At 50.6% G+C, this 12,436-nt stretch overlaps 4 protein-coding genes across 4 annotated transcripts; 2 read left to right on the top strand and 2 right to left on the bottom strand.

Annotated features, from left to right (window-relative positions):
* Positions 1 to 1,115: 1,115 nt before the first annotated feature.
* On the top strand, positions 1,116 to 1,718 carry VTN77DRAFT_3816 (uncharacterized protein; the record flags this gene model as incomplete). Its single annotated transcript, XM_069419806.1, has 3 exons — positions 1,116 to 1,364; positions 1,481 to 1,535; positions 1,645 to 1,718. The coding sequence occupies 3 exons, from the start codon at positions 1,116 to 1,118 to the stop codon at positions 1,716 to 1,718; spliced, it is 378 nt and encodes a 125-aa protein (XP_069278166.1).
* Positions 1,719 to 2,874: 1,156 nt separating this feature from the next.
* Positions 2,875 to 6,736, bottom strand: VTN77DRAFT_3815 (uncharacterized protein; the record flags this gene model as incomplete). The annotated part of the gene is made up of 4 exons (XM_069419805.1): positions 2,875 to 4,289; positions 4,355 to 6,417; positions 6,482 to 6,632; positions 6,697 to 6,736. The coding sequence occupies 4 exons, from the start codon at positions 6,734 to 6,736 to the stop codon at positions 2,875 to 2,877; spliced, it is 3,669 nt and encodes a 1,222-aa protein (XP_069278165.1).
* An 840-nt stretch (positions 6,737 to 7,576) lies between these two features.
* Positions 7,577 to 8,408, top strand: VTN77DRAFT_3814 (uncharacterized protein; the record flags this gene model as incomplete). The annotated part of the gene is made up of 4 exons (XM_069419804.1): positions 7,577 to 7,596; positions 7,735 to 7,767; positions 7,985 to 8,233; positions 8,366 to 8,408. The coding sequence occupies 4 exons, from the start codon at positions 7,577 to 7,579 to the stop codon at positions 8,406 to 8,408; spliced, it is 345 nt and encodes a 114-aa protein (XP_069278164.1).
* A 958-nt stretch (positions 8,409 to 9,366) lies between these two features.
* Positions 9,367 to 11,475, bottom strand: VTN77DRAFT_3813 (uncharacterized protein; the record flags this gene model as incomplete). Its single annotated transcript, XM_069419803.1, has 4 exons — positions 9,367 to 9,989; positions 10,071 to 10,708; positions 10,767 to 11,274; positions 11,469 to 11,475. 4 exons carry the CDS (start codon positions 11,473 to 11,475, stop codon positions 9,367 to 9,369), a joined length of 1,776 nt encoding a protein of 591 aa, XP_069278163.1.
* Positions 11,476 to 12,436: the final 961 nt, after the last annotated feature.

Here is a 12,436-nt window from a genome sequence, read left to right as displayed (position 1 = left end):
CCAGTATATAGAAAACCTCCCTTTGGGCTCCTTTCTGGAGATTCAGCAATCCATTCCTGTTCTAAATCCACCCCTACGTTTCCATATCAAGTCCACTTCTCTGTCGTTATGACAGCGTATCGCCTACTTCACGACGGCTAAGTCGTAACCACTTCGTTATAAAATACCAGCCATCACAGGAGGTTTCCACTTTAGAGGCAACTTTATTTTTAATCTATAGGCCGGAGAATAGCAGGACGCTATCAATAATGGAACTTGCTTGTTCCTTGGCTAGAGGCTGGCCTAATTTGTGTTATTTTCCTCTGCTAGTTGTTTCCCACACTGCTAGTGAACATGTGCTAAGGTACTTGCCTCAGACTTGTTCACTTGTATGTATGATAGCTCTATTATCAAAGAACCGGTCTTATTGATAGCTATTGTACTGAGAATCTAAGCTGGAGAGGAAAAGAAGAGAAACTACCTTTGTATCTATACAAGGTTGTGGGAGTGTCGATATATATTTATTCGCCGCTATATACCCCACGGAGTTTGCTGCCTGACTTTGAAGCTAATATTCTATCATAACAATCCTCATGCTTCTATTGCTCTCTCTGATCTCAAACCAGGTAAAGCAATCCCTTTTTTTTTTTCCCCAACGGACATTTCGAACAATCCATACGCGGGAACAGAGGTACCTAATTAGGTAATGTGGAGTGATATCCTAAAACGGAAAAGTAAGCACAGCACAATCAAGCACGTGATAACGCGTCTACGCGGACGCGACCAACAGTTGCGGAACCCCGCTCTTTACGGCGAGGTCAGTAATTATCGATCAATCTAATCATATGCCCTCCATCCTTTTGAATTTCTTCTTTTGTCCTTATTCGAACAATAAAGACATATCATATCTTCCTTTAATCCAAGGCCTTAGTTTGCCTGCTAGTTTTTTTTTCCTTCTGTCGCCCATCTTACTGTGGAGTAAGGGAATTCGACAGACAATCCGCGCGATCAATTGACAGTCATTTCACGACAACACGAATACAACAACTCGACCCAGCAAAAAACCGACATCCAGTCCAATCCTCCAACAAACAAAATCGCTCGAGAAAACTCCCACCAATTCTGATTCTGAAATCATGTCCCTCCAAACCCCCCGCGTCCTCCCCTCGCATCTCCACGCCTTCCACCCCTCGAGCGGCGGCGCGCGCGCATCGACCCAGACGGTGCGATTACTCGGGACCGTGACCGCCCTCCGCGGCGAGACGGCGACCATCACGTGCGGAAACCACGGCGACGTGACGCTGTTGCTGAAGCCGGATTCGCATCTGCAGATGGGGAAGCTGGTTGAGGTTGTGGGGAAGGTGACTGAGTTGGAGGGTGGGCAGGTGAGTAGAAGTCAGAATTATCGTCGAGCTGTTCGATAGATGGGGAGGATGCTCGACTATAGGAATCAAAGCAGAGAAAGGGAAGAAAAGAAAAGTCTGACGCAGACGTCTTCTAGGGTCTCGGCCTGCGTGTCCTGGGATCGATCGATTGGGGTAACCCCGCCAATTGTGGTATGTAAATACCTAACCTTTCTACCTACCGACTTTACGGTCGAAGTGGAAGCAGCAGAAGAAGCAACTAGAAGAAAGCGCAAAAGCTAACTTAGTACTATCTGTTCAGATTACAAAATCTACGAATACGTCGTCGACGCCACGCACCGGCATAAAGAGATCTTTTACGACGCCAATTATTAATTAATGATTTTTTTTCCCGAAAGAAAAAGACGGACGCCTTGCGGCAGTCCTCAGCCCCTACATTGTGTCACTACTATGACAATTGGGAGTTAATTGGTGGTGGTGAAGGTTGTACCCTACATGGACGACGTCGTTACCTATCAGGTTTCGGAAGGAAGAAAAGGGAAAAAAAAAGACCGAAGATGAACACGAAAGCATGAACGGAGGGCAGATATACCCTCCGCTAATCATCCAGGCAGCTATGTGTGCATGAATGAATAGAAATGGAGCAGGGTTTGCTTGTTCCAAGGCTTACTTGCATCAGATCTACACAGTCATGTCATGTCATGTCTCATTTCATTTCACGGCCATGGATTCTGTCTGTCTGTCTGTCTGTCTGTACAGTACAATAGAGCGCTGTTTTTCTCTCTCCCTTTCTAATTCGGCCATCTTAGCTGTTCTGCTCTGCTCTGCTCTGCCCTGCTCTGGAGAAATACCTTCGTCTACTGTAGTCAGTGAAAAAGAAAAAAAATTAAATACCTAAAATGAGCAAGCAAGCAAGCAAGCAAGCAAGCATCTCCGCTCCGAGTCTTTGAGTTTACAGTCTAAATCTTTTAAATGATCACCAGGTCTGCCTTGTCCAACAATCCTTCTTTTATTTTCTTTTCTTATTCTTTTTCTTTCCGTCTAATAACCAGCTAATAAACCAAGCCAAGCCAAGAAAAGCAAAGCAAAGACCACTTCACTTGTGCTAATAGCCTTCCCTTCCCTTCCCTTCCTCCAGTCCAGCAGTCCATCACAAAGTAACTTTGGTTTGTTGGTTGGTTTGTTGGTTGTATACAACCTTGGTTCACCTGGGTGGTCTTTCTATGCACATACAGTTATGGTACATGCAAGACCCTTTCCTCTCCCTCTAAACGAGTGAGTAAGTGATATGGAAAACGTGACATCATTATAAAAAAGCAGAATCGAAGTCACATTATTAAAGCAAAATAGCAAAGACGCTTCAAATACCCCTTTACAGCGCTTGCTCAAAAAACAGACAGATCAAAGCGAAAGATAAAAAGCCGTAGCAGTAGACCATCCAACACCGTCGCTTGTCTAAAACAGAAGGATAAAAAAAAAGACTGAACTAAAATAATAATAAAAGTAATAAGAAGGGCCGTCAGTGATAATGTCATGAAGAGATTGAGTTATCATGTGTTGAGGAAGTTGAAGGCTCAGCTTCGCCTTCCTTTTGGTTGCTGTTGCTGTTGCTAGTGCTTGATGTCACTCCAAGGCCCGTCAAACCCGAGTTCCCATTATCAGATCCGAAGCCGTTCGAGTCAAGACCAGAACAGCCACCGCCGAATAAGAGAGAATCGAAATCAGAGGCACGCATGTTCGCCTTCTGAACATCAGGGTCAGAAAGTAGAGCTTTGATAATAGCTTCAGAATCGTCATGTTCCGTAGAATTGCAATCGTTAGAATGGCCCTCTCCATGCTGATTCTGGTGCCGGTGCCGTGCATTGTTGTCTTCCGCGTCAGATTCGATAGGAGACACGTAGTCCGATGGCTCCCAATCAGCCCAGTTCCCACTGGGGCATTTTGGCGGCTCAAAATTATAAAGCGAATCAGGCTGACCAGAGGCGCTATTTTCATTGAAAATGTCCATCATGATGCCATTCATCATTTCCTGGGTCGCTGACCGAGGAGTGCCACCAATCGAAGGGAGTTCTGGAATGTCGTGTTTGTCGTTTTTCCGCCGAGGCGTGGTTGGCTCACTGACTGTCTCCTGCGCGCGCTGGAGCTTCTCCATCGCGAGCCTGGCCGGTGTCAGGTCCGTGTTTCCATCCTTGCCCTTCCTGGCTGTCGGAGAGGAGAACGGCAAGGAAAGTCTCCTCTCTGTCGTCGTCCCTGCGCGAGGGGTTCGCCGCTTGGGAGTCGGGGTTGCAGGTGGTTCGAATTCAAAGTTGGTGCTTTCAAAGAGGTCGTCAAGACTATCATGAGTAGCCGGCGCCTGATTTTCCTTCTCTTGTGCCGTCTTCTCGGAACCTCGTGAAGTAATTCGGGGACTCCGTCGCGGACTATTCGTCAGTGACTCATTCAGAGTCTTCAACGGCCCTTCGTGAGCACTTGGAAACAAGGTCCTTCGGACCGGCTTAGGTGTGAGATTATTGCCGTTCATCTCAAGGTTCCGAGATTCAAGATTGCGCGCAGGGCTGGACTGGATAGCCCGTCGAAGGGCTTCTATCGCGTCTTGTTCCTCCCACCGACTCTGCACGGTATCCGTTGTTCTCCGAGGCTCTACGCTGTTCGCACGCCGCCGCTTTGATGGAGGTTCTTGCATGTCGTCTTCATTGTCATTCTCGACACGAGGGGTGACCCCATCATCACCAGCTGGCGAAGACGCGTCCGTTGGGCCGGGTGACGATTCTGCAGGTTTGTTTGCTTGGGCCTTGCTACGACTTCTCGTCGCTGCACCGGCGCCGCCGCCGGAGAGTGGTCCTTTTCGGTTCCGTGAAGATCGCTTTCGCTTGTCCTTGGGGGGTTGTTTGTTCCACTTGTTCTCTGGCCGCATGCTCTTGAACTTGTGAAGCCACAGACCGCAAGCTGCAGTCCGATGTTAGGTAAACATAGACAACTGGAGGGGAATCATGTAATGAAATGCAACTTACGATTGCAGAGGAGGATCTGCACAAAGTCATTGTCTGTATCCGCCAGCGTCTTCTTGTAGATCTTGAATCTGGTGACTCTGTCTTCTTCATCCTTCTCCAAAACCTGCCAGAACAACATCCCCGCGTCCTTTGCAAATTCGTTTGCGTCCTGTTCACTGCCGTCGATCTCCTTTGACCAAGCTCTTCTCCATGTCGGCGTTTCAATGGCTCCGCAGTTCTCGCAGTATGGTGGAATCTGCCCCTCCCGGATACATTGGTCCAGACGCGCCTGAACCTGTCGCACCCTCCTTGCACCTGCTCCACTTCGAACTTTCCCCCCCTCCTCTACAGGCTGTGGTGCTGGCGTGTTCACGGAAGGGAGATCGCTCATGGGACCAGCCCACGAATTGGAGTGTTGTAGGTATCCATTTGGCGGTAATACAGGATCACTCGCGGGGATTGCATTCATGAGCTGCTCCAGCTCGCTTTGCGACATAGGAGCCGGGGCCAAGGGCTTTGGTGGCTGCCTGATACTTGCCCTCGATGAAGGCCTGGACGCAGCCGTCGTCCGGGGGGGAGGAAGAGATGGGGGAGCCGTTTCCTTCGAGGTTGATTCAAACACTCCATCACTAGCTAAAAAATTGTCATGTTGGCGCCCCGAAACGGATGGAGGTTTGACAGGAGAGGTTCCTTGAATTGCCGAGTCCGCCATGCGCTCCTCTCTCGAGGTCTCATTCGAGTGTGTTCGCCTGCATTCATCCAAGGGCGTGCCTGCGTCTTCATCTATGTTCGTCCTTAAGCAGCCATCATCATCCAAGAGGTCCTCAAGGGACGTACTCATGAAGCCAGAGTCGGGCTGCATCGGCAATGGTGGCAAGGCAGGGCTCGAACGATTGGGAAACCCACTGTCCATGATAGGAGGGGAAGACGGCATGTTGAACTGCGGCTCAAAGATACCTTGGTAACGCGTGTCATCAGGTGATGTAGCTGCTGGTTCCGCAGAAGGCCGCTCATCACCTGTCGCATACGGAGACGTATACGTAGTATTGCTTTGGTTCGATGACTCACGAAGAAGGCTTGGGCCGGGACGAAGACGGCGCGGAATATCAGTCGAGATCGGAGTAGGTGGACGCACAGGTTCTTCATTGTTGTTGGAGCTTTGGGTGTTGGTGGACGAGCTGACCGGAATCGGACGGTGAATACGAACTGAAGCCGCCGTGCTGGCTGCCACACGCAATGACCCTGGTTGCCTCTCAATGTTTAAGTCCTCTTTCCCTGGCCAGTCTGCCCTCCAGAGTTTTGCTCTCTTGCGCGGCTGCTGCTCCATCGACTCTTCACCGCTCCCATATCCCGACTGCATTGAACCCCGGCGTGCTGCTACTACTGTCGGCCGTTGAGGTTCAGGCTCTCGTGTGGAAGCTCTAGATGATGGCCGGAAAGATGCTTCACTTTCTCTCCTCCTGTGCGGTTGCGGTTGCGGCTGCTGTTGCTGTTGCTGTGGCTGCTGAGTTGGTGGCCGGACTCCGCTCGGGGTTGAGCCTCGGCTCGGGGGAGGGAGGGGAGATTGGCAAGGAGAGTCTGGACGATTCACCGATTGGAACTCTCTTGGGGTCGAGCTTTCACTCAGAAGCTGGTGAAATCTCTCGATACCCGAATGATCCACGGACGAGTTGGGACGGTCGGTCAACTGGGGGCGGTTGTTGTTTGGAGCGAACAAGCTGGCGTTCTGCTTAACGAATGTAGTCCACGCTTGAGCATCAAAGTCCTGGGGGATAATGCTGCTCAACTCCCGGTACTTTTGCATACTCTCAAGATATTCACTCTGCAGGACTGTTGGGACCGGAACGAGTCGAAGTCGGACCTCCAGGGTTTCCTGTGCGCCTTTTGAGAAGAGCCCCAAGACATTCTTGCGCACACGTCCGGTTACAATCGTCCTGGACTGATGGGCGGGTGCATTGGGCGTCGGAGAAGCGGAGGCCAGAACCCATGACAGCATCCCTTGGCCTACCAATGGTGTCTCATACTCGGAGTAGTCGTAGGCATATACCGTGTAATCCTGGCCCAGCTTTGCCACCAATTCCGGGCTGTCGTGCGTGATCTTCAAGTTAATAACTGACCGCTTAAGATGAAGCAGGGGTCCGAACACACCTGGCAGATACGATCGCCTGGATACATGTCTTCAGCTCAATGACTCCGATTTGGGTGTGCTCATCGAGGTACGCGGTTTGGATGTCGACTAGATGAGGCCATCGGGCAAGACAGTTTGTTTTCTCGTCATCAAACGTGTAGAGGACCTTCACTGAACATTGTAAACGCATGGTTTAGAATTCTGGCATTTTCGTAGCAGAAAGGGGGATTCGTACACCTCATAGGGCGGACGGATATACCGTCCTGAGCTTCCATCCCGACCACGATTGGATTGTCGTCACCATACGCAGAATGTCCTTGAGAGATTTAAAGCATATAGAAAAGGATAAAAAAAAGGTGTGTGTTGGAGGAGTAGTCGACCAGGGCGTACACGTGTCTTAAGAAGGTCCCTTGCTGTTTGACGTGTTGGATCCTACGCGAGGCGTAACCAAAGGGTGAAGAGAGGTTCGGATAAGGTAAACTGGCTTATTGCGGTGAGAGCTGTCTGAGAAGTGAAGATTGGGCTTCTATGCACCAATCTGCAAGGTAGAAATCCTGTCGGCTAGGAGAATGGAGGGTATGCGGGTGCAGGGTGCTGTCGTGTCGAGTGGACCAATGTTGATCTGGTATGCAAGTGGGTTCTCGCAGGCTCTATATGCGTCGACGAGCAAGGGAGAATAAAAGTGGTAGAATAAATAATGTTTGAGAGATGAGAAAAAGGAGAATGACAGGAAAAAAAAACCTCAGCCAGGAGTCAACCTTGTCCGGAAGGTAGCGATGATCAATTGCTCGAGGAGAGGCTGGGAGAGAGTGGGAAGAAGAGCGTTTGTTTGATTTGAAGTAATGATGATACTCGTGAAGCTCCCAAGCGTGTCTTGCATGCCCACGCGACGTGACGCAGCCAATCGCGGTGTCGGGAAACGGTGCACGCCAAACACGACAAACACGCTCGTCATGTGACCTCGTTCGGCCCTGGTCCGCGCCAAGCCATGCCTCCAATGGCCGACCCGCGCGACTGGCAGTCAAGTCGATTGCAAAAGAGAACGTCGAAGTCGTAACGGACTTGCATCCAAGCAGCTCCCAACCCAGCACCACAGCGCCCTTTTATACCTCACCATGTCGGACACCAAGATCCAGTATGTATCTACCCCTCTTCCACGCCAGATAGTGCGTAGTGATGAGTCATAGGCCTTTTCCGCCTATGCAACCCTTGTCGATGGTATCTCGCAGCCTTGTTGGAAGAATGATGACGCTAACCATGGACACCTTGACAGAGATCTTCTCAACAAGCCTCGCAGCGAGCTCACGTACGTGTTCCTTCATCCCGACATATCTTCCTTCCCCGCTTTCTCCCGTACCTTTATAGCCAGGCTACGTCCGATGTTATCATTTTGATACCCGATATCGTCGCACGCTCTACGATTCCCCTCCTTCTATCATACATTCTTTCCCTAGCAATCTCGCAGTCACACAATTTAATATTATTGCCTTGAAGCGTATTACTAACGCGCCTCTACTTACTAGTGAATATGAGGTGGCTCTGGTCGAGGAACATGAACTCACTGCGGGCCCCCTCTCCCTGCTCCAGACGGCCACCCGCACCCACACACAGGTCCTGATCTCGTGCCGAAATAACCGCAAACTGCTGGCACGGGTCAAGGCTTTTGATCGCCACTGCAACATGGTCCTCGAGAACGTCAAGGAGATGTGGACGGAGAAGCCCAAGGGTGGTAAGGGCCGTGGAGTCAATAAGGACCGATTCATCAGCAAGATGTACGTTGCGCTCCCGTTATTTGTCGCTATTTTCCGATCGGCACATGACCTTGTGCCATCGTATCCCATCTACCGTCTCCTATTCAGGAGCAGCAGGGTTCTGTTGCATGCGATGCTGACAACTCCTCTCAGGTTCTTGCGCGGTGATTCGGTCATCCTGGTCCTGCTCAGCTGAATATGCTTCCGGTCTGTGCAACATTTCAACCCGACTCCATCTCCTCCTATCCATCTTCCTCCGCTGCTGCCTAGCATAACTCCTCCACAATGTGGCATCATGCTCGGGCTTCGTCTCACGTGACCACGTACCGGGCCCTAACGTTGATACCAATGCATGCTTTTCTTTTCTCAAGAACTTTAACCAGTTCATTCCTATTTATCCGACTCGTGTTAGCGAAGTCAAGTCACGTACGGGACATTCATCCTCATATTACGACTCAACATCATTCCGCCACGCCCTTTCAAGAAGAACGACACGAACAAGACTTCTCATTTCGATCCTCTTGTCTGGAATTGAATGGGTAAATAAAGAGAAAGCGAAAAGTTGGCGTTCTGTCCTTGTCTGTGATGGAATCATGATGGAAGAAGGCGCTTATCAAAGCGATCCCTTCTTGTTTGTTCTATAAACTAAATAGACTAAAAAAAAAATTTGAAAAATTATGAAAGAAGCTGGAAAATCAGAACCCAATATTTTACCCGCTCAACAGTCTCGTTTAGAACAGGTAGATGCGTATTGATGGTACTGATACCGATTCAAGTAGTGTCATCGAAAAAAAAAAGAAAACGCATAAACGCATACAAGATATTGATAAAACAGTAATAATAATATTGGCTTGCATGCTTGCTTGCTAAATACACATCTGACATATACACAGAAATTGCGTTACATGCATCTTCATCACGTATGGTTCGTTAACAAAACCAAAATAGGTACAGATACCTAAGGTCATTGGCAAGGCTAAATAAATAAATAGATCATAGATGTGCAATACAAATAATCCAACAGGGACGAGGAAAAAAAAAATCCGAGATCAACGAAACGCGAGTTTGGCCAAAAAATAGAGACTCGTCATAATCGTATCATCCAATCCAAACTATACACAAGAAAGATACCTCATGTACAGTACTGTACTTTTTCAAAGGCTGTCCGCTAATCCGCTCAGGAACTCGGACAATCCATATGCACCGGGGTCGGGAACCTTGCCGAGCCATTCCTGCTCGCCGCCAACGTAGACGGCTCGGCCAAGGCTGGCTTTCAGGTGTTTCGTGGCTTCGGTGCCCTCTTGGGCGGCCTTGGCCGCGGCGTGGACATCCTTGGTCTCAACGAGCTTGGTGCAGAACGGTGCGAGGGCGTCGATGAGGGTGCGGTCGCCGACCTGCGCTGGGGTGTATTTGGCCAGCGCACCCAGCGAGTATTTCAGTGCCTCGGCCCAGGTCTCTACGGTCGCCGGAGTGGCAGCGCCCTTGTCTTGCTCGCGCAGACCGTGGGCCAGGGCATTGAGGAAGATCGCATAGATGGCGCCTGAGGTGCCATCCATTGTGTTCTCGACAACGTTGACGATCTTGTTCACGGCAACCACCGCGTCGTCGCCGATGTCGCCTTTCTCAAGCAGCTGTAGAACGGCCTCAGCACCGCGCTTGAGGCCCACTCCACAGTCGCCGTCACCAACGATGGTGTCGAAACGGGTTACTTGAGGCTCTGCTGCAATCAGGCGGTGCAGCCCAGCAGACACGCTCTTCTTCAGGAGGGCAGGGTCAACTGTTTGATGATAAAATTAGCTGCAAATTCTGGGAAGAATCTCAAAAAAACAAACAAAAAAAAATAAAAAAAAAGGCTTACTCTTCAAGTTGCTTGGCTGCTCCTCAGCAACAACATTCTTCTTCGTCTGCACAGGAGCGTCGGAACGGTGGTTGTCCCAGGTGGACGTCTGGATTGGAGCCGACCAGCCAACAGCCTCAGCCGGAGCATCCAGCAGCTCCAGCAAGGACTTGCCAGGACCGAGACCGGTGTCGACCAGCTTGAGGAGCGAGATGCTGAAACCAAGGCCGTTGAGACTGGTTAGGAACGTTCCCTGGATCGTCCGAACGGGCTTGATGTTGTAGTCCCTGGCCAGTTGTGTGGACACTTCGTCCGTGATTCCAGCCAGCTCCAGGGTGCTAACCCCACCCAGATTGTTGATCAGCAGAACGAACTTGTCGTCTGGCTGGCGCATGATGAATGCGCGGTCCTTGTCATTCTCATCCAAGAGCTGGAGGAGCATGGTCTTGATCAGCTCTTCCAGGGTCGCCCCCTTCATCCGGTGGGAACCAGGCTCGTTGTGGATGCCCATGCCCACTTCCACCTCACCCTCCGGTACCAGCTCTTCCGCCGAGGGGATTTCACGTCCCGGGATGTGGACATGTTCTAACGATGAGCCAAGAGAGACAATGTTGTTAGACGTCAGCTGTGCGATGCGATAGACTTCTTCCAAAGAAGCTCTGGAGCAAATAGTCAGCCGACGGTTTCAATTTCTGGAGAAGAAATGTGTGTGCTCACCCAGTCTCTGCCAATGCGCCAACAATCTTCAAGACCAGGATACCACCCCCGATGCCGCGTCGACCGACTTTACCACCCTTTTTACGTCCCACTCCGACATCATCGCCAATGGCGAAAAACTCGGTCTTAATTCCGGCAGCCTTGGCCTTCTCGGCAGCCATACCAAAGTTGAGCACGTCGCCAGTGTAGTTCATGGTGATGATGAGGACTCCCTTGTCGGAGTCGACACGCTCCATGGCAGCCTTGCGGACCTGCTCTGCGGAGGGAGAGGCAAAGATGCTTCCGGCGACAGAGGCCGTCAACAGACCCTTGCCTACGTAGCCGGCGAAAGCAGGTTCATGGCCAGAACCGCCTCCCGAAATGACGGCGACTTTGGATTTAGTCGAGTCATCCGGACGACGGAAGATGATCTTGTACTCCGGGTCGAACGCGAGAGATGGGTTGGTGAGGGTGAGGGAGTGGAGGGCAGAGAGGACGAGCTTATTGGGGTCGGAGAAGAAGTGTTTCGCTGTTCCACCATGGTTCTGTTAGCATATGCTTTGACTTGTTTATCCTCTTATTTCTTTCCGCCCGTCCTTTGCCCCCTGTAATTCTCACGAATTTTATGTTTGCGATGCCAGCAAAATTCACCAGAAATGAAACAAAAAGGAAGAAAATAAAAAAGCAGCCAGTCTGAATATAGACTCCAGAGGGTGAACCTACTCTGCATGGCGAATGCGTGTCTATAGAAAGTGTCGTATCGGACTTATGACGTAACGCGCGCGGTCCTGCTCTTTCTCTTTCGGAGCGAGTGTTTCCTGGACCGTTTCCCAGCAGAAATGGCAGATGGAAAAGTACGGGACGGCAAATATATATACAAGTCGCGACTGGGAGAAAGTCCGGGGAGAAAAGGTAAATGGCGACCTGCGTGCGACCCTTGGGGGGGGGGGGGAAATAATGTTTGCCGTCGGGCTATCCTCCGGGCTGGATGGCGGGGAGCGAGGTGGGGAACCTTGATCTGGACGCCTGTCAGCGGGGTTGTTGCACGGGGGGCGAATCAGAAAAGAATGGCCCAGGCACAAAGGTTAACTCTCAGTTCCAGCCGCGGCCAACAACCGTGGAAGGTTCCATGCAAGCTCCCGGAGCCGCTTTCCTCCGATCCAAAGCTGCCAAATTGCGGGACGCTATACAGCGATTGAAGTGTACAAGGTAAATGCGTCTCGGACGTGGGGGTATACCTCAGAGGCGTGGGGGTAGCAGAGGGATGTGGGGGAAAGAAAGATGTAAAACGGTAGCAATAGTTGTAGGAGCACAATGACCATGAACTATTGAGGAAGGTACGACTGGACCGAGTAGGAAAGAGGGAACTGTGCCAGCCTCCAGGTGCAGCTTCCTGGGCAAGTGTGGGGATGACCAGGAAGGGAAGGAGAACCGACTGCCCAGGTGAGGCACGTGCTGGTCCCGATTCGAGACAGATAGAAGACAAAAAATTAAGAACAATAGCAAAAAGAAACACTCTCTTACCGTTTTGCTTGATGGGATGAATCGGGAGCTGCTGGCTGAGGAGAAGAAGGAGAAATAAGTGGGTTATTAAGGATTAGAAATTATAACCAGCACACTGGCCAAGGGCAAGAGAAAACGAAAAAGGAATCGGATTGAGAGTCAAGCAATGAGAAACTGTAAAGAATGAA

This window comes from Rasamsonia byssochlamydoides (assembly GCF_041956645.1).
Source record: "Rasamsonia byssochlamydoides strain NRRL 3658 unplaced genomic scaffold VTN77scaffold_27, whole genome shotgun sequence".
NCBI classification, from domain to species: Eukaryota; Fungi; Ascomycota; class Eurotiomycetes; order Eurotiales; family Trichocomaceae; genus Rasamsonia; species Rasamsonia byssochlamydoides.
The sequence above is the reverse complement of the archived record's forward strand: the minus strand, read 5'-3'. Positions and strand labels throughout refer to the sequence as shown.